The following is a 20,054-nucleotide window of genomic DNA, read 5'->3' as shown; positions in this document are numbered from 1 at the left end:
CTACTCCCAGAGACCTTCTCTGATCACCCATATAGAGAAACCACTCAGTCACTCACTGTCATATCATCCTTTTAATTCTTGGTAAAGCACTTATAAAATTAGCTCTTGTTCTTGTTTTTGTTCTTTAAGGGCCATTTTCTCTACTAAAGAATAAATTCCATGAGAGCAGAGACCCTGTCTTCTGATTTACTACTGTATCCCGGCACCCTAACAGCAGAGACTTGGTAAATATTTGCAAAACGAATGAATTTAAGCTGAGCAGGGAAGTATGAGGAGAAATTAGATAGATGAGGTAGTAGTAGGGAGGAATTGTTCTTTGTGCAGGGAAATTAGTGTTCTAATGCCCAGAGGCAGGAAGATACTTGGCACATGTAAGAAACTAAAATAATGTGTCCAAAGGGAGGAAGAGAGAGGAGGTAGGCAGGGGCCTTACAGGCTATGCTAAGGATGTTCTCCAAGAGCAACAAGGAGTCATGGGAGGGTTTTAAGCAGGAGAGTAACAACAGATTTCCTGACAAAAATTCTCAAAAAAAGCCTTCTCCTAAAATTGCGTCACATATGCTGTAGTAAGTCGAATGTCCAAAGATGTCAACTTGTAAATATCACCTTATCTTTGGATAAAAAAGCATCTTTGCAGATATGATTAAGTTAAGGATCTTGAGGTGAGCAGATTACCTTGGGTCATCCAGGTGAGCCTGAAATGCCATCACAAATGTCCACATGAGAGAGAGGCAAAAGGAGATAACACAGACATGCAGAGGAGACATCCATGTGAAGATGGAGACAGACACCTCAGTGATGTGGCCACAAGTCAAGGAATGCCTGGAGCCACCTGAAGCTGGAAGAGGCAAGAAATAGATTCTTCTCTAGAGCCTTGGGAGGTTCTTTGGCCCTGCAACTGCAACACCTTGATTTCAGACTTATGGCCTCTCAAACTGTGAGTGAATACATTTTGGTCATGTTAAGCCTCCAGGTTTGTGGTAGTTTGTTATGGCAGCCACAAAACATTAATACACAAGCTTTGGAAAAGAGAGAGAGAAAGAAATAGCAATTCAGATGATATGCACCGTTAATGCCCATGAATCCGCCCAATGAATGTAGGCCCTGAGTATGAGATTGGAGATGTTCATCTGCTGTTTCCTCAGTCAACCTTCTTTCCCTTGTGGCTATTGTCATAACTCTGGTGGATAAAGGGAAGCCTACTTCATACAACATGCTGCTCAACTCAAGCCAGCTACTTCATGTTATGGTTGGCTAAGAGGGAGAGCTGTATATGTTGGGGGAATAAACAAAGACCAACCAAATAAAAACACGCTAGGCTTTTGTGAGCTTGCTAAAGAAACGGAGTCAACCACCATTGTTTGCATTCTGGCAGAGACTCAAAGGCCAGCAGAGGAGTTCGTAAGCTTTAGAGTGGAATGAGGAAGGCTCAGGTGTGCCCTGATTGTTGGCATGGGGAAGCTGGCGATGGGCTAACTATGTGATTGGTTCGGGTGCGTATGTGGCTTTCTCTGGTCGGTCCTAAGCTGGAAGCAAGGTCGAAAATTAGAGACGGTGTCAGTCATAAATCAAGTCTTGGTCATTTGGGGCTGATTGTTATAGGGGATCGGTTTCAAAAGTTTCATTGCAGAGGTGAGGTGGTACCTGGAAAGGAAAGGACTCTCCTTTTGAAAAAGACATTCCTTTGACTGTGAGTGCAGCTGGTTATGGGCAGTCTGCAACACTCAGTTTGCATAGCACAACGTCTAAGTCCTCTTTTTCTACACTGTGTCTGCATGACCTCCTCCAGCCTTCAAACTCTAAACTAAGGAAACACCAGCATTTTAAGGCCCCATTTTCTCATGCTGTCAGAGATGGGTAAAGCAATGATGCTGATCCAATTTTAACAGACAGTTGGACGACCTTCAACATTGCCAGTCACATCATCCACACTACAGTGGATGCATTAAAGCCTGAATCTAGCAATTCATGTTGGCCAATCCTACAGAAAGCATATGCAAAATGCATTGTTTAGGGACCCAGGCAGGTGGTTGGTGATGGTTTCATTAACATCCTCAAGGAAGAATTTAAGAATTAATTGAGGACCCTCAGGAAACCATTGCCTGATGAATAGATCTCACAGTGGTTCTCAGTCAGGAGCAATATGCTGCAGAGGGGACTGGGTAATGTGTGGAGATATTTTTGGTCATCACAACTGGGGAAGTGCTACTGGCATCTAATCAGTAGAGAGACCAGGGATGCAACTAGCAACTGGCACTAAACAGTGCAGTCGACATGTAGGAGGAAAGAAAGACCCAGATCCGATTCAGGAAATGAAGATCTGGTAGAACAAGACACAAAGCAGCTTTTGCCTGGTATCTGGAGGCCTCCCTCTTTTTCTCCTTTCCCCCAGGACTGAAACTCAAGCCTGCACCGTGAGCCAGCTGGGACCACATGGATGAGAACACTCAGGGGTGATAGAAAATAAGATAGTGGGAACCTGGCTTACCAGGCAATCTCCTAGAGCAAAACCACTCACCCACTGCGGACACTCATGTAACTCTCGACTGTTACGTAGGGGAAATTAACTTTTATTTGACTGTTAGGAAAAAGCAAAGTATTTGGAGAAGAAAATCACTCATGCTATCCAAAGAGTAGATCTGAATGGTGACTCTGGAGAAGTTAGTATGGAAAATCCCAGTGCCATAAAGCCTTCTGCAGATGTTATGTAAAGGTTCAACTCTGAGCCAGCAAGTGCCTCCGGAGCTGGTTTGTGTTAGTTTCACAGCAAGCAGCCACACCATGTGGGAACACGTGCACGCCATCTGGAGTGCGTAGCTGGGTGTTCTGAAAGTTGTGGTGGGCCAGTCTAGGTGCTAGGTTTAGACACACGCCATTATATTTTTAGAAAGTACTTTAAAAATCTCAATTTCTGAGACTTTATTCTGCAGCTAAGCCACTCCAATCAATGCCTTTGCTTCCAGCTCAGTCTGCTACATACTTTATTTTTTTTAAACTGTGTTTTAGAGTGTTTCATTCTTGACTGCTTTATTCCCGACATGCTGCATATGCAACTTAGGAAAGTAACACTGGTTCCAAACGCTGCAGCCAGTAGGGATGGGAGTTTCACGTAGTGTCGGGATTGATTCAGAATCCAGGTGGTGCAGAAATGAGAGGATGGGCCTCAGTTCCCATTGGAACATGCAACTGGAAAGATGCAGGCTGACCCCTTCTGCAAGGAGTCTATATTTGGATTTTCCTATAATGCTTCTTGTGAAGTGTGAAAATCGTTATGTTTCTATAGGAAGTAAACTTTAGTCGTCAGTCATACCAGGATGCTCTGTTCAGCTCACCCACGCTGACAAGCTGGAGGCTAAGCAGGATGGTGAAAGCTTAGAAACCATGAGACAGAAGGTGGTGAATCTCCCAGGCACCGGAGACAACCACTTATGGAGACAGGAGAGGATATCCATCAATCGGAGAGAGAATTGATTTGGTAACCATTGACAACCATATTCTCGGAGGGTTCCTTCCAACTCAGAGAACATGAAGACGTAAAAGCAACTTGTCGGAGAGTTGGACAGCCAGAATTGCAAGTTCTCTCTTTTGGTCATTGAGGCTTGTGCCATATTTGTAAAAAGTCTCTAGGACTGGATGCTCTTCCTGACTCTCTTTTGCATATAGCCACCAAGAGGAATACTGTTCCATTTGGAGGCTTTGTACCTTTGCCAAGTTAAGAGGAAGCTTGTCTTTATAATCAGGATTAGGAAGAAAGCACAAAGCATCTAACTGCTCATGATAGATTCTTCTAGATGAACTTGCCCATCTCCTTAACAGTTCAGAACAACTAAATTGAGAGTAGAGACCAGTTGAGAGGACTCTACCTGAGAGTGTTTTAATTCTTGCTGGTTTTAAAAAGGAGTAAAATCATCCCCTGTATAAAGAGTATTCCCTAGGCAGCATACAGCATGCCACTAAGGCTGTCTAGACACTTGGGGGATGTCACCTTTGCCCTGTTCAAGAGTCTCCAGAAGGTACAAATAGGCCCCCTTGAATACATGACTGTGCCTGCTGTTTGAGGTCAGGTGCGCTGTTGGTGCCTGCAGTGAAATTCTGTAACTGTTTCTATTCTTTAGCACTTTCCATAACACTTCAGCCTACCAACTGTGTCTGAGTAGGGGAGAATCTGCATGAGTGGAGATTCTCATGCCACTGGGAACATGGCCAAAGAATATATTCCTTCTCCAATCTCCACTCTATACATATGCATCTCACTTGTCTCTCTAAATCTGTCCATCACAGAACACTCATTTCTTGAGTTTGGGTCCAGGGTGAAGGTGGGAAATGTTTTAACTTTTATCTTACGAAATCTTGAGAACATCTGTAAAGCTAATGTACTATGGAGATGGTGCTTTCCCCCTCCCGGAACTATGAATATGGGGACTTTCTAAGGCAACGATTTAATCAAACCTTGCTTGCTTGCTATGGGAGATTCAGTCACCAGAGAACCAATGAACGTGTTTGATCTGATTTTCTGTACTTTGGGTAGGCTGCAATCTTTAGTAGCAAGCAAAATTATATCCTGAAGCTTCCTTCAGATGGCCTGCCTACTATCCTTCAATCTCATCTTTCTTAAGGTGTGTCTGTGTTGTCCAGTATCTCCGCAGCCAGAGGAAATGCAGCTTTCTTGGAGAATTGGTCACTAAAATACAAGGGTGCCAAAAATATCAGAATGGAGTGATTGCCTTTAGTATCTTAAATTTTTAATTTAATGTTGACATGAGAACTGGTTGTTTGCCATCCTTCCCACCCTCCACCATCACCCACTTGTCTGCCCCTGACTATGGGCCCTGAAAGAAAATTTCCAGACTTTATTCACAATGGAACAGCTCTTTAGGCCACAGCATCAGATCCTGGGATGATAAGGAAGCCACCAATCCAAGAGACTTGGGTTCTGATGCAAGTTAGTTTGCCCCTCTGAGATTCAGTTTCCTCATCTATAAAATGAGAGATTGAGTTAGTTTCGTGACTAGTAAGAGTTCACATAAGTAGTAACAGGATCAATAGTAATCTGGGTCAATATTTGTTGAGCAGCTATTACATGCTTTTCAATATGCCAGGACTAGTTGTTAATCAATGGAGTAGGGGGTGGGGAGGCAGAGTAATAAATGAATACTTTTGATAGATTAATAATATGGTGAGAACTAAGTGCAAGAGAAGCTACAGAAGCATAGCAAGAGCCCACTTCTTTTCAGTATTTGAAAATCAAATAAAACGCCTACATTTGCTCTGGTAAGATTGAGCTGCCAAACTAAAATGCCTAGTTTCTTTCTGGTAGCTGGAAAAATGTCAGCCTAGTGTGGTAAGGTTGGTTCTTTTATGCTGACCCAGAGCCCTGATTGGTAGTTGGAGCCATAACTAGCAATTTTGGCACATGTGGCAAACACCATGCGACAAACCCTAAAATCAACTTTTTAACTCATGTTGCGGCTCACAGATGGGTGTTATAACCAATGTGCACCATCTGGTAGCTTTCTATTTTAGCTCTTCATTCCTTCTAACTAGATACTGAATTTTTAAAATTATCATTTTAAATTTATGTGACCTCTAAACGTTCCTGACCTGGGACAAAAAGTCCTCGTCATCCTGCCCTCATTATAGTCATGATTTTGACTTCAAATGAGAAACATATTATTACTTAAAGCAATTTGTTTCATAAACCAACATTTTTCAAACATGAGGTCCATGAAATAAAAATTAGCAGAAAAGAGCTTTTGCTGGTTAAAAGACTCTATACTCCATTCCTAGGTGGTAAGTGTCTCGAGTTCCAAAACTTTGTTCTCCATCTTGCCTGCAGTGCTTGGTACTTGGCACATAGTGGGTACTCGATAAGAATTTAATTGGAAGCATACCAATGGATCGGCAACAATACAGCAATCCAATTTGGTTGCTAATATCCTTCCAAAAGTCTAGGCCCACGTCCAAAGGCTAGAACAAACTCCAGGATGTTGTGTGGACAGAGCCTTGAGCTAATTGGATGTCCCTTCACGTGTTCCAAAGATCTGTTTTGCAAATTAAAACCTGCACAGACACACCCTCAGGCACTAGCACTCCATGGGAATGGTCCTGTGGTTCCTATCATATCTTCTGATGTTGTGATGTTATATTTCTTGCTTACATCTATCTTTTAATTTTTGCTCATATGTCCACATGCGTAGATTTTTTTCCTTTTTCTTTAAGAAATGGAAATCTCTTGCAGGACCACCTGAGGAAGGCCAGAACACCCAACAGTGACCCAAATAACTATCGGGGAAGCCTGGGCAGGCTCGGTCGTGCCCTGGTTCATTTTCTCCCTGCTTTTGGCTATGAAGCCACAAATACTAATATCTCAAGACAAAATTTCCTTCTTCTTTTTTCCCCCAACAGATCAATTCATCAGGCTTCCGGGAGACACTCCCATTACCTCTTATTTCTAGTCTTGCAACATTTATGTTTCATATACACTTACATTCCTTTTTTACTAAACAATATGAACTACTGTGTAGATTTGGAAAAAATAAGAAAAGATGCTTATATAAAGCCTTTCGGAATATATAATGGAAAGATGTTTTGAGCTTAGAAAATTAGAAATTGCAAGGATAGGGAAGAAGAATTTCACAAAGTCGGGCATCAGAATTAGATCTGAAATTATTATTATTTCTTTGTTACTAAACTCTAAAATGGTAAAAAAAAATGCATAATGGAAAAGTTAATAGATTAGGCTTCAGTTTTAAACTACTGTACTTAAAAAGAATACCACATTTAAAAGGCTAATATTTTTCAACAACTGCCTAAAAAGATAAATATTTCTAACATGATAGACAAGGGGATAAAAATTTAATCTAGAATGCATTCTTACAAACCAATAGAAAAAGAACATCCCAGCTGCAAATGGCGAATAGACCTGAGTAAATAATTGCAAAAGAAGAAATACCAATGGCTAATAAATACATGGGAAAAGAACAGACAAGTTTATTTGCAATAAAACTATTCAGACTTAAAGCAGTGAAGTCCGATATTTGTTTAGAAATTAGCAGAGATTTCCTGAATAGATAATACCTACCCTCAGGGAGGGGTCAGTTGAACAACCACTCTCAGACTCTGATGAAGATACGGTTTGGGTCCACCAGGCTGGAGGGCAGTTGTCAAAGGCTTTTCAAAAGCAGCTTCTCTTTAGACCTACCAATCTCACTTCGTTCAGCAAATATTTTTGAGCACCTACAATGTGTCCATGGTTTCCAGTTACTAGAAACTAAATTTAAGTGCTAAGGACTAAATCTATCCTAAAGAAACACTCAGATAACTGCATACTCATTTACAAGGGTGTTATTAAGTGTTTATAATAATGAAATATTGAACATAAGTTAAATGTCCAACAGTAGGAATTTGGTTAAGCAAATTATGGTATATCCCTGCAGTAGAATATTCTACAGCAGGCCAGGAACCATTTTAGAGATCATCATATGGTGGTGCACAGGCTCACACTGTGCCCTTGTAGCCAGGTAAAGTCACTTCTCCACCAATTTTACTTCTTCTGCGCAAATGCTGTCATTTCCCACACATAGTAAAGACCCACAGCTATCAATCACTATGAGGTCTCCCAAGAATAATAAACCCGGACTTGATGGGTGGAATCTTTCATCATGAGCAGAATCTTCCATCACCGCATGTCTTGGTTTATGAGGTCAACCTTTCCTCTAACATTTTACTTGGAAGAAAGAAAAATTTATCCCAAAAGGGACACATATACACAAATAACTCAAGGGGTAGGTGGAGAGAAACCCCAACAAAAGCACTTCTTTACCAGCCTCTTACTCCCAATCTATCCAAAATATTACTGTAAAGGAGCTAAACTAGAAGGCTTTGGAGTGTTATTTATCTACTTTGATGTCTAAGACACTCACTGTACCCTTTCTGGTTGTTTTCTTGGTTCCTTTGTTACGGATGAGCACTGGGCTGGCAGGAAGGCGGTATGACTGAGGATGGCCATGTATTTCTATTTCCAGGTTTATTGTACATTTCGAATGGTGTGTGCCATGACCTTCTAATGATGTGTGGTTGTTGTTCTTTCCTCAGAATGTCGAGTGGTGAAGTCTACTTCTTACACCAAAATAGCTTCATCATCCCGCAGGAGCACCACCAAGAGCCCAGGACCTTCCAGGCGCAGCAAATCCCCTGCATCAACCAGCTCAGGTAAAGCAGCAGAGGAGGCTGAAGAAGCTGCCTTGTTCTGATGTATGATGAGCAGAGAGTATGTGAAGCCAGAGCATGAGGTTTCAAGATAGTGTAGACTCCGGTTTATAATTTTAGAACATGTTAGAGAGTGGTGGAACAGATTCGCTGAAGTCTAGCATGTTGGCTGTAAGAAAAAACATTGAGCTCAGGAAAACTAACTTAGTGAAGACTCAAGAAATCCAGATTTGCCCACAAATAGATACGACTGACTTGTGTCATTCTACCACACAATTTAATTTTTCAGGCTAAGGCCCCCCAATTCCAAAAGTCTCTGTTAAAGCATTTATTCTACTTGGGACTGGCTTTGAAGAGTTGCCAGTGTATTTGCTGAACTGTTGTTTTAACACACGTTCTGCTCTGGCCCCCGCGTGGCTGCAGAGCTGAAAGCAGTGAGAGCAAGAGCCTGGGGCTGGGAGAGCTGCTCTGACTCTGGGCCTGCGTCCTGGCTTTCAGGGGCTCTAGTGCTCATGTGGGAGCAGGATGTGTGCTTACAAGATGACCATCTCAGCCCTGCCTTTTCCTTCTTTGGTCTTAAAACTATCATGAGTCAGTTAGAAGGTGGTTTTGGGTGGGGTTTTTTTGGTCTCAGGTGTAAGGTCTATTTCACTATTGAAGGGAATTATTTATTAATGGATATAAATTGTTGAATGGGAATTACTAAATGATACATACATCAAAGCGATTGTCACCTGATTTCATGAAGACAAAGAACCTCTTATAAGTAGGGACAGAGATCTTTAGGGCCTACACACAGGCCTTCTTGTACTCACCAGTGTGGGCCCAGAGGGATATGAACAGATCCCTAGACTGGGCTGCAAGGCCTGCCTCCAGCACCACTGGCCAGCTGTTACACTACTGTATCAATTATCACCTCCACATTTAAAAACAGAGGTGCTATCATCTGTTTTTCCTAATATAAAGTAAAACTGAAACCTCCAAAGTGAGTCTTGGAAGAAGGAACTTTTGTAGGCTGGATAGTGGAGCCCCAGCCCAACTGGGTTCTCTAAGAGACACCTTCCCCTTGAGCTTTACTCATTCCTGCTCTTCCCTGGATAGGTCTACACAGACCTTCTTCTTCTTTGATATTCACTCTGAGGGTGGCAACAGGGGCTACCACTGCCCCCTTCCCACAGCATGGCCTACTTCGTAACCAGTAAGGGAATAAGTCTCAGAACACTACTGGCACTTGAGATGCAGCTTATTCACCCTGCCTAGTTTAGAGGTGGGCTGAGAACTCCTCCCTTGATACCACATAGCTCACCCATATTGGATAGAACACCAAAATAAAACTTTGCTAAAGGGTAAGGTAGTGAGACTCAAAATTTAAAGTGCATGAGAGTCATTTGGGAACTTGATAAAGTTTGTCATCCTGACCACCCCCCTCCCCGCCTTGATTTTGACTAAGACCATAAACTTGTGTTTTACCAAGTATTCTAGGCAATTCTGATCAGATAGTGTATGGGCCACATTCAGAGAAACAGTGGGTTAAGGAAGTGGTTCCCAAAGTGTGGTTCCTGGACCAGAAGTATCACTATCACCAGAGCATGTTAGAAATGCAGAGTCTTGAGTCCTTCCCCAGACCCGCTGAATCTGAAACTCTGGAGCTAGATCCCAGCAATCTGGGTTTTCACAAGCCCTCCAGGTGATTCTGATGCTCACAGAAGTTTGAGAGCCACTGAATTACAGGTAACAAAAGAGAAATAAATACGAGAAGTCATTTGACTCTGGATAATCTGGGGTGAAAAGATATGACTTGCTCATCTTCATTTATTGGCATGACAGAGTTGACTTCCTTTCTACCTCCCTGCTTGCCTCCAAGTGGTAATATCCATCTTTAATCCTTGCAACCCAAGAGCAGACCCCTAGATACCTTGAAGTGTAGGCCAAGAGAGCCATGAGCAAAGGAGAGTACCAGACACCAGCTACCTTTACTACTTCCTTACGGTGGCATGCCTTCAGAGAACCAGTTACCTGGGAGAAGAGAGAATTTCTGCCAAGATCATCCCTTCCCTGGAAACTGATATTGGGGAAAGTCTCTCCCTTTAAGAGAGACGCCACCTACATGCAGAGATAGGGACCTCCACAAAGTGACAGACTGATGCTGGAATTGCTGCTTTCAAATTCCCCTGGGAGACCTTAACTTGTTCATTAGCCAGCTGACAGGTTAAAACTGAGCCCTTTGGAAGATTTTCAGCCTTGACCAAAGAACATTCCTCATTTTCTCTGAGAAAGCCTGGGCTGTAGGATGAATTCTCATGGGGCAGAAAGGGAGAAAGAGGGCCTAGCCAGCCTGTTTCCCCTAAAATGTTGGCTGTTTAGTACAATTATGGAAGGATATGAAGAAGAATAACATCCACTTTAACTGAAACATTATTAATACTACTAAAAAACATCAATATTAAAAAACAAAATTAGTCCCCAATCCAAACCAACTTTGACATTGACAAATGTTACTTATCTTTCCTCTTATATACCATGTATATACCATGAATTTTAAAATATCAGGTGTAATGCAGGTAAACATCTATAATGGGTGGGTGATTAGCCAAATTCTTGCATCTTTTACAGAATAGGTATTTCAAGAGACTCAGTATGCACTATCACTATTAACTTTTTGTTGTTGTTTTTAACAGGTTTTGTTTTTAAGAGCTCTAGGCAGTTAGATGATCCTGGGTTTGGGAATTTCTTTTCTTTTCTTTTTTCTTTTTGTCCCCATAAGTCAAGGAAGGTAGAGGATAGGTCAGATTATCATGCACGTGTCAAAGAGTGGAATCTTGAGATTTGGAGCAGTGACCGTCTCCTGCTAAGGTTTCCATTACAGATGCAAGAAGTGTCCCCACACTTTCTGTCTGTCTGAGGTGGCAACTAAGACTGCACAGGTGAATAAAGGAGGAAAACATGGAGAGAGAATTTTTGCAACTCAGAAATAACCTGTAAATAGTGAAGAGCCTGTTTTACTCCAAAAAAGAATATAAAATTTGAGTCACACATACAAAAGAATCATGAATCTAATCTTAAAATGATAATTATGAATACAGGAAATTATTTCACTTTAGAATTAACTGGTAACGTAGTCACTATTCAGCATCTCTAAGATTATATAATTCTTATAAGTATAATATATTTAATTATAACCTTGTAGATGAATAGATTATTTACCAAGAGTAATTTTAGAAACTCAAAAAAGCAGACAGGCAAATGTATTAAATATGTTTGTATTTGTTACTGCCAACATTTGGAACTATTCCTTTTAGAAGTTTAAGCTGGTAGGACACATACCTCAAAATCAATAGATTGCTTCAAGCAACTGTTTTTATTTTCTGTTCTTTCCCAAAAGCCTTTTTCAACTCTAGTTGAAACCTGGTTTATTTAACCAGAGCTAACTTAGAATCTGTGATAGGTAAGCCATGCCAGGTAGTATCATTTCCATAAAGAAAGTGGAATCCGAATCTATTCTAAAATCAATATGTTCTTCAAAAATTAACATTTCATTCAAGGTGTCTTTAACTTCTAGGTCAAAATTAATTAAATGGCAGTGATCATGTATTGTTTAATATGACCGTTTATGCATATAAAGTGTTAAACTTCCTGCATTTTGATCTAGAAGATATGCCATACAAGCATTTCTCGGTTATATACAACTTATAATATGTAATGCCTTGTCTCTTGATTCTGACTTGCTACCAGATCTTACCACCTTCTGGTGGATGATTCTAAGTTAGAGATGGTTTACAGAGCAGCAGTATTCAGTTGCAAATATGTGGATGATGCCAGTGATCCAAGACCACTCCCTTTCCCTGGGACCTAAGCCCAGGGTTTAGGAAGTACAGTGATATTTCCATTTTGAAGTGTAGCTGTTGGATGTCAAAGGGAGACCCTCCCTCAGGTCCCTCCACCACACTAGCCCAGACTCCTGTCTCTACTCAAGTATGGCTCTTGAAACCAGTAGAAAGGAGCAGTGAATTATCTCTCTATCGATTGTATCACCATTTTCTTCAAATAGCCTGTTTAGTGTTTTTCATAAATCATAAAGACTGGAATGTGAATAATTTTACTTTCATACCTCTCAAGCATTGATGTTGCCCCAAACTCAGTCACCACTATGAACCTAACTTTTTAACTTTAAAGAATCTTTGTTTTCCCCCCTAAAATATTAAAGTTTGAAATGGTTTTACTTCACTTTTTTAGTTTCTACTTCCAGTATTCATCCTTCTACCTTATGCAGAGATTGGAGCATGGTATAAAGTTAAGATTTGCTCAGTTTTTGAGCCATGCTGCTGTTCAGGGTAATATTGTTAACTTATATTTAAATGAAACATCAGAGTTTACATAGGACTTTTATCTTTTTGATCTTTTTTGATTTTCCCAACAACAAGCAAGACAAGGTATAAATAATATAGTCTGTTTTCAGAAATGAGGAAGCAGAGGCTCGGCTGGGGGGAACTCTTTGCCCAGTCTCACAGAGTTACTAGTGGCAGCTCAGGGCTGGCACCTGGGGCTTCCAGTGCTCCAGAAACACAATCCTTGATATCTGTTTCTTCACCTCTGCTTATTAAAGTTTTGATCTCCAGGAAACAACTAATACAATACCTGGTTTAAGATTGCAATTTACAACATCATTACACCTTGCAGCAGAAGCCTAAGGATTAGTCCCAGGCACCAGCGTCCCAGGAGGTGAAATGAGTCAACCCAACTTCATGATGTTTGTCAGTGTCAGACAGAAACTTCCCTGTGTAAGCCGGTGTTAGAACAAGAAGGAGAATCTTCTATAAATCTTCTCTTTGTCCCTTACCCGTTCCTCTTCTTGGGACTAAAAGCAGTAAGAGGTGATTTATTAACATAAGGTGTTCATTTACACATTCAGAAATATCAAGCACGGGCCTGCCAAGGTCAGGCATTTGCTGGGCGCTAATAATGCAGAGATGAAAGAAACAGCCCCCACTCTCAAGAAGCATACATGTCAAGCCCCCTACATAATTTACAGATAACATAATTCACATACCTGTTGAATTGTTATTAGTCTCCATAACGGAAAGAGTCCAAAGGAGGCAGTTGTAGCTAGAAAAAAGAAACCAGAAGCCTTAGTAATACACAAGAAGAATAATGAGACCGTAGACTATTGTGTGCTGAGACATTGAATGTGGTTTTCACTAGGAAATTGGAAAAATGATTTTTAGTTGCTTCTTAAAGAAACAAGAATACATGAGAGCATCATAAAAAGTCTTTAATATGGGTTGAATCTTTGTTCATGTGTGTCTGCCTTTGGAACACAGATGTCTCATAAGATGTACAGTTTAATAGTAAAATTCCTTTATCTGCACAGGGAAGTTATAACAAAGTATCTCCCAAGATAAGAGTATAATATACACTAATTCAATTTCTGTAAGAATGGGTAAAGTTTAGTTTTGCTTTATATTGTTTTCTTAGTATTAAAAGTATAAGAAAAATATATTTATCTATCTTGAATTTTCATTGTTGCAATCCTCCTTAAAATGTACAGATTTCAAAATTTTGACCTCTTCTTGGATCCCTTAGAAGAATTTTGGGGTCTTCTGTTTGTTTTAGAGTTTTTATTAGCATTTAGATGGATGACACATCTTTTCTCGTAGCACGACAACCTCTGTTTAGAATCTCTGTCTGTAGAAGCCATGGCAAACATAACTGAATCCCCATGGGTTGCCTTCCACCCATCCATTCAAGTATGAGCTGATGCACTTTCTTGCTCTCTGGAAGTTTATAGTCTATGGTAGAAACACTCCTGGCAACAACCATTCACTCATTCAGTGTTCATTGAGAACCCGTCATGGACCAGCAATGCTGATATGCAAGAGTGAACATTCGAAAGAAGAAAAGATGGATGCCTTAGTTAATGACTTTCTACCATGACTGAAGCACCATTCCATACTCCCTGGCTTAAAACTTACTTGTATGTGACTCTGGAAATCCTGAAGTCTTTTTATTATGCTATTCAAATTTTACTTCTTTACAGTTATATAAAATATTTTATGCAACATATGCAGATAAGACAAAAATCAAAGCTGGGGAAGTGAAGAGAATTTTAATCATCTTACCACTCCAATTTTTCAATATTTTTATTTATATCAAACATCTTCAAAGGCAGATTGCTAGCTATTAATTTTTAGCTCAATTTTTTCCTCTAGTATGGAGATTTCAGCCTTATACATTCTATGGAGGATCTTTTCTGCTTTGGGGTTCCAAGGGAATTGTTGAAAACATGATGCACCAAGAAAATCATGGGGGCTGATGATTAATCCCTTGTGTTTTTAGAATTTGTCCTGCATGTAAAGCTCAATCCTCCTTCCATTCTCTTGCCTTGCGCCCATCACTTCGCTCCTAGTGCTCACCCTCCACATCTCCACAGATGCTCTTCAAAACTTTGAACCATTGTCTTGACCCACTGTCTATGTGGAGGCAGCACCTCATGTCAACTGCTTTTATAAACTCCTCACTGTTAATGCCCCATGTTAATTAAATAAATATTTCCTGAGCATCTACTGTGTTCCAGGCATGTATTAGGTCCCAAGGATACAAAGATGATTAAGCCACAGTTCTTGTCTTCAAGTTCTTCAAAGAGACAAACATATATACTACTTACTATAATAGTGTAGTAAGTACTATGACAGCCCAGAGGATGAAGGGGTTAAATCACATTAATGAGATCAGAAAAAGCTTCCAAGAGAAAAGGACTTATAAATTGGGACTTGAAGGATCCTGCCAGGATAAGAAGGACCAGGGTGGTGTGACCACCTGAGAAAACAGTGTGAGCTAAGGCACAAAGGCATGAAAGTGTTGTATGGAATATTTAAGGAACACTTGCTAGTCCAGTGAAAATGAGGGAGAGATACTAGGAAAGAGCTGGAGAAGATGGTAGCGCCTCTGTTGGTTGTGGTCAGATTGCACAGGGCCATGAAGGCCTGATTTTGTTGTTGGTGTTAGGGGGTGAAAGGAGATTTTTAGTAAGGCCATGATTTGATTTTTATTTGAATTTTAGAAACAACAGTGTGATGTTAGAGAGGATGGTTACATATGAGGGGTCAAGAAAGGGCCGGGAAGGCTCCATGAGGCCACTCAGTCATCCTGGAAAGAAACCGTCAGGACAGAATTTAAACAGCAATGTTGGGAATGGGGGAGACTTCAAAAGGGAAATGAAACCAGGAATTTAACTGGATATGTGGCCAAAGGAAGAGGGAGGAATCAGAGATGAGGAGCAGGTTTGTCAGTTGAGGAGGAGCGGTAGGGAATGAGTTCCATTTTGGACATGTGGAATGTGAAATGCTTCAGAAACATCAGCAGGCAATTAGGAATATGTAACTGTGTTTAAGTCAGATTTGAGCTGCCAATGGGTATTTGGGAGATCCTGGCATATAGTAGTAACTTAAATAATAGAAATGTAAGATAGTACCCCCCACAACCCAACAAGAGATTTGTAAAGTAAGGATGAAAAGGGGAACATGGGGAGCATGTGCAATAATCAGAGTACATCAGAAGAGGCGAGAGAATGATGAGAAGGCAGTGACAGAAGACAGAAAGTTTTGAGTTAGAGAAAGAGGCCAGAAATGTTCTATGTTAGGAAGCCAAGTAGCCTGAAAACTGAAAGGAGGTTATAGGATTTGGCAGTGAGGATACCACTTGTGACCTGTGAAAGATCCATTTCACGGGGCAAGACCAGACACTAGTGGATCATTTGCTGGGCATGTTGTCCTTGGGGGTCATGCTGGGACTGCTTTAGGGCTAACTCCCAGGCTTAATTCTGAGGGGAGATGGTCCTGCAATACCTGGTTGGGTGGGGACAGAGCACCCACCGGGGACCAGGGGGGCTGCAGAGCCCATCAGTCCCAGGGCCCCCAACCACCCTAATCCTTGGTGCCCTAAGCACCTCATTCCCTTGTGATAACCACGGCCTGTTCTGGGATCCCAGCTGACACATTTTCACAGTTGTAAATCAAAGAACTCCAGATGATCCTATTTTATTCTTGAATTAATCTGTTTCCTTTTACCTAGAAATCATTTTTGATTCTTTTTGCCCCTCCCCTTCCACACTCAGTTTGTTACCAGTCGTCCTGGTTCCTCCTTTCAATGCTGTCCTAGGACTCTGGTTTCTCACAGGCTACAGAAACTGCTTGCTAGCTGGTCTCCTCCCTGCCTTTGTCCTCTGCTCCTTGCATCTGCCCTGCACACTGATGTCCGACTTGTTGCCATTGCTTATTGTCTGCCAAATGAAATCTGAACCCTTTATTCTCAGATGGAGAACTGTCTTGCTTTGGCCACAGTCTTCCTTTCCAGCCATATCTTCTATCTCCTCTGGACTTGTCGTACATCCTATAAACTAATTGAGATTTCCACCAGATACCCCTTGTGCTTGTCCACCTTGTACCTGTACTGTTATCACTTGGCCTAGAATCCTTCCTCTGTCACTTCAGCTTTCTAAAGCACGCACACCCAATTCAACCTAGCTGTCCTCTGTGAAACATTCCCTGATCACCTCACTGTTGAGGGTCTTCCCCACCTCTACAATCCCGTGCCAATTGACTTGGCTCTCAGTCTACAGGTGACATGTTGTATCACCCTACTAGGCTGCAAGGTTTCTGAGAGCAGGAGTTCTTTACACAATCTACAGTACTTCCAAGTTCATGGTAACTCTGGGTAAATGTTGACCAGATAAGTGAATTGAGAAATACTGGGATCTGTTCAAGTTGCCTAGGTTTTCTGAGGTTCAAGGGCTTTTTGTAAATATTTATTTAAAAATTAGCACATAGAGCCACATCCCTTTCTCCAGCCTCACTTTTCCATTGACCTCCCCATTTCCCATTATTCTCAGTAGATAGTCCCTTTGAATTTGACCCATTGTCTCAGGTTAAGAAGAGAACGTAGACAAATGGAGAAAATCAGGGTTCCACCTCACCTCTGAGGTGAGCACCTATGAAGATAGAATTAGGACAAAACATCTTTTCCCAAGAGTGCCCCCCCATTAGAAAGTTGCCTGTTTTTTTCTCTTTGCTTCATTTGACTCCATTTGCTTTTTCTTTCTTTCTTTCTCTTCTCAATAATGTAGCAAGCAATGGCCAAGGGCTGAGAAAAGAGACTGTACGGTATTTAAAGCTTCCTCCATGATCAGGGAGTGAGGGAAAGTCTAAGGCCAGCAGCTAGATCTCCTCAGCAACATGCCTGAATCGGCAGCCCCTGGACACACAAATGGACACCCAGATACATGCAGACACATTCCCTCCTCTCATCCCTGTGGTGGAGCATCACAAATGGACTAGTCACCTTCGGTGCAGAAAGAAAATTGGGAAATGGCAAGGTGGATTTTCACGTCCAAAAAGTCACTCACCTGGCAATTAGATCGTCTTACTTGGAGATTCCTCTGATTTCAGTATCAGTTTGGGACATTTGTTAGCTTTCACTTGATGTCTGAGACTCTTGAGAAGAAACCCTATATCTTCACAAAGGGGTTGCTAAATTAACATGCACACATGAGACTAAAGTCAGCTAAAAGGAGCAATAAATTAGTAGTTCCAAACTCTAGAATGTTTTGGTAACCTTCATATTCAGTTATAAGCTTTTGGGACACAGGGACCAATGGACAGAGTCAGGCGCATAGTGAGTGTACACTGTGTGTACTGACTGGTTGATTATAGAACCCTGAATTCAGCCTCCAATGAGTAAATATAGTAGGATCATCCATCTAAAATGATGAAGGAAAAGATGAGACTGGATCCTTCATGAGGGGCTATGTGCTGTGACCCATTCATGCTGTTGTGTCCCTGACAGGCTTAGGTGATGGAGAGTTGAAAAAGAGAGGGGTGTGGATTAGGGATGAAAGGAGTGAGCTCTGCAGAGTTCTTCCACAGCCCTTTGGGGGCCAATTATATAATTGATCATCATGGAATCTGTGAATAATCCAGCCTAAGCGTAGCGCTTCTCATTCAGGAGGTAATAAGCAGAGCAAGGCATGCAGGATTTAAGGAAAATGTACCCAGACAGATCTGAGCAAAGGAAATCAGAACTAGATATAAGGCAGTGGATCTGAAAGTACTTTAGTATTCAGAGTTTAATGAATTCAGATTGAAATAATTAATGGTTAGATCTGCTTGGCCACTTAACAACAACCATGTTAAGTTGAATTTTCCTCCTTCAAGATAAAGAATTGTTTAATAAAGGCCTCTGTAAAGTAATACCATTTGTCAGTTGAATTTTAATAAGTTCTGTTAAATAAGTGACAAGGCCCTTTTTATTGGCTCTGAGGGACTTCTGGTATTACAGGATAAAAAACAACTGAACTCAATACATATCAAACTTACTTATGAAATATAATTCTTTATTCCAGCAGTGATTCAACAATAAGGTGTGTGATGTTTTCTGAAAGTCGAGAACCATTTTAAGAAGTCACTAATGCTTTTCACTTGGCCAAGTGGAAGAGTCTGAACAGAACTCTGATCCTAAGAATACCAGCCATTGCCAACTTTCAAGCAGGTTATGTTCCAAAAATGTTTGAATGTAGATGACTTGTCTGGCACTTGAGCTTTATTTTTCCACGAGAGGGCAACACAAGTGGAAGCCTTGAGCCCGGTGGCTTTAAATAAAGGAGACAGGCCAGAGTGCCCCAGTGATAGAGAAACCTAGCTGTCTAAGGACTGTAGACAGAAGACAAGAGTCCTGGACATGTCCTGAGGTGCCAGGACAGGCCACTCATGGGAAAAGCGTGCAGTTCTTTGAATAAGACATAAGTGAGATCCCTTTCTGGTTCTGCCACCTTCAGGCTGTTTGACTTTGGGAAAGTTACTTTTTTGAACCTCAGTTTCCTCATCTAAAACAGGAAAAATTACACCAACCTACAATGCAGAATTTTTTGTCTTTTTTTTCTGGTTAGATGTATCAGGGCACAGACATTGCAGAATTGATGTCACATAAGATGCTTCAGTTTAACATGGCCCAACTCTCTATGTCCTTCCAAGCCTGCTCTCTTGCTAGCCTTAATCCTCTTCAACCAATCAGTTGCCACTTCCTATGGTTTTCTCTCTTAAATCTCTCTGGAATGTTTCCATTGACCTCCGCCCCCACTGCACCACCCTAGACTCAGCTACTCTATCTCTCTGACCACAGGACCCTTACATGTGCCACCCTCTTTCTTCCCTAGACATTCTCCTAAGGGATATCCTTGCACACATTATTGTTCTCTAATCCATTCTTGACAGAACAAGAGCTCTTGAGAGCTTTTTAAAATGCAAATCTGATCCCCTAGGTCCTGCTTAAAATCGTTCAATAGCTTTATCATTGCCCTTTGGATAAAAACCAGACTCCTTAACATGAATTTTGAAGCCCTGCATTATGCAACCCCTGTCTACTCTCCATCCTCATTCATAAGGCTCTTTCTCTCCAACTCCACTTATCTGCTACGCTAACTTACTTAGGTCTCTTCAAAGCACCACACTTGCTCCCTCCTCCGTGCCCAGCCATGAAACAGCTGGTCCCCTCAACCTGAAATACTTTTCCTTCATTGTGCCCTTCCCTGTTTCACCTAGAGAACTCCTACTAATGCTTAGGTTCTGGCTCCATTACCTCTTAACCTCTCTGTAGGATGGAGGCCAACCTTGACCCCATAAGTTGTTAGAATTCCAATAGCAAAACCCAATACTTCCCCTCTCTAAATACTTTATTGTGATTACTAGTTTAGTTATCTGATTTCCCTACAGGCTAGAAGGCTGGCAAGGGAAGGGAAGACAGTAAAGACTACAGGTTTCCATTACCTAGGTTAGATTTTGGGCTCTGCCCCGCATTTG

General features: G+C 41.3%; 1 protein-coding gene across 13 annotated transcripts in view; it reads left to right on the top strand.

Moving 5' to 3' along the window:
* Nucleotides 1-20,054, top strand: part of DCLK1 (doublecortin like kinase 1) — a 324,115-nt gene that overhangs the window by 222,563 nt on the left and 81,498 nt on the right. For all 13 annotated transcript variants that reach the window (XM_070239519.1, XM_023621506.2, XM_023621510.2 and 10 more), the window contains exon 5: nt 8,095-8,211. In XM_070239519.1, coding sequence (XP_070095620.1) covers nt 8,095-8,211 — 117 coding nt within the window. The remainder of the gene's footprint in view (nt 1-8,094; nt 8,212-20,054) is intronic.

This window comes from Equus caballus, chromosome 17, assembly GCF_041296265.1.
Source record: "Equus caballus isolate H_3958 breed thoroughbred chromosome 17, TB-T2T, whole genome shotgun sequence".
Classification (NCBI taxonomy): Eukaryota; Metazoa; Chordata; class Mammalia; order Perissodactyla; family Equidae; genus Equus; species Equus caballus.
The sequence above is the reverse complement of the archived record's forward strand: the minus strand, read 5'-3'. Positions and strand labels throughout refer to the sequence as shown.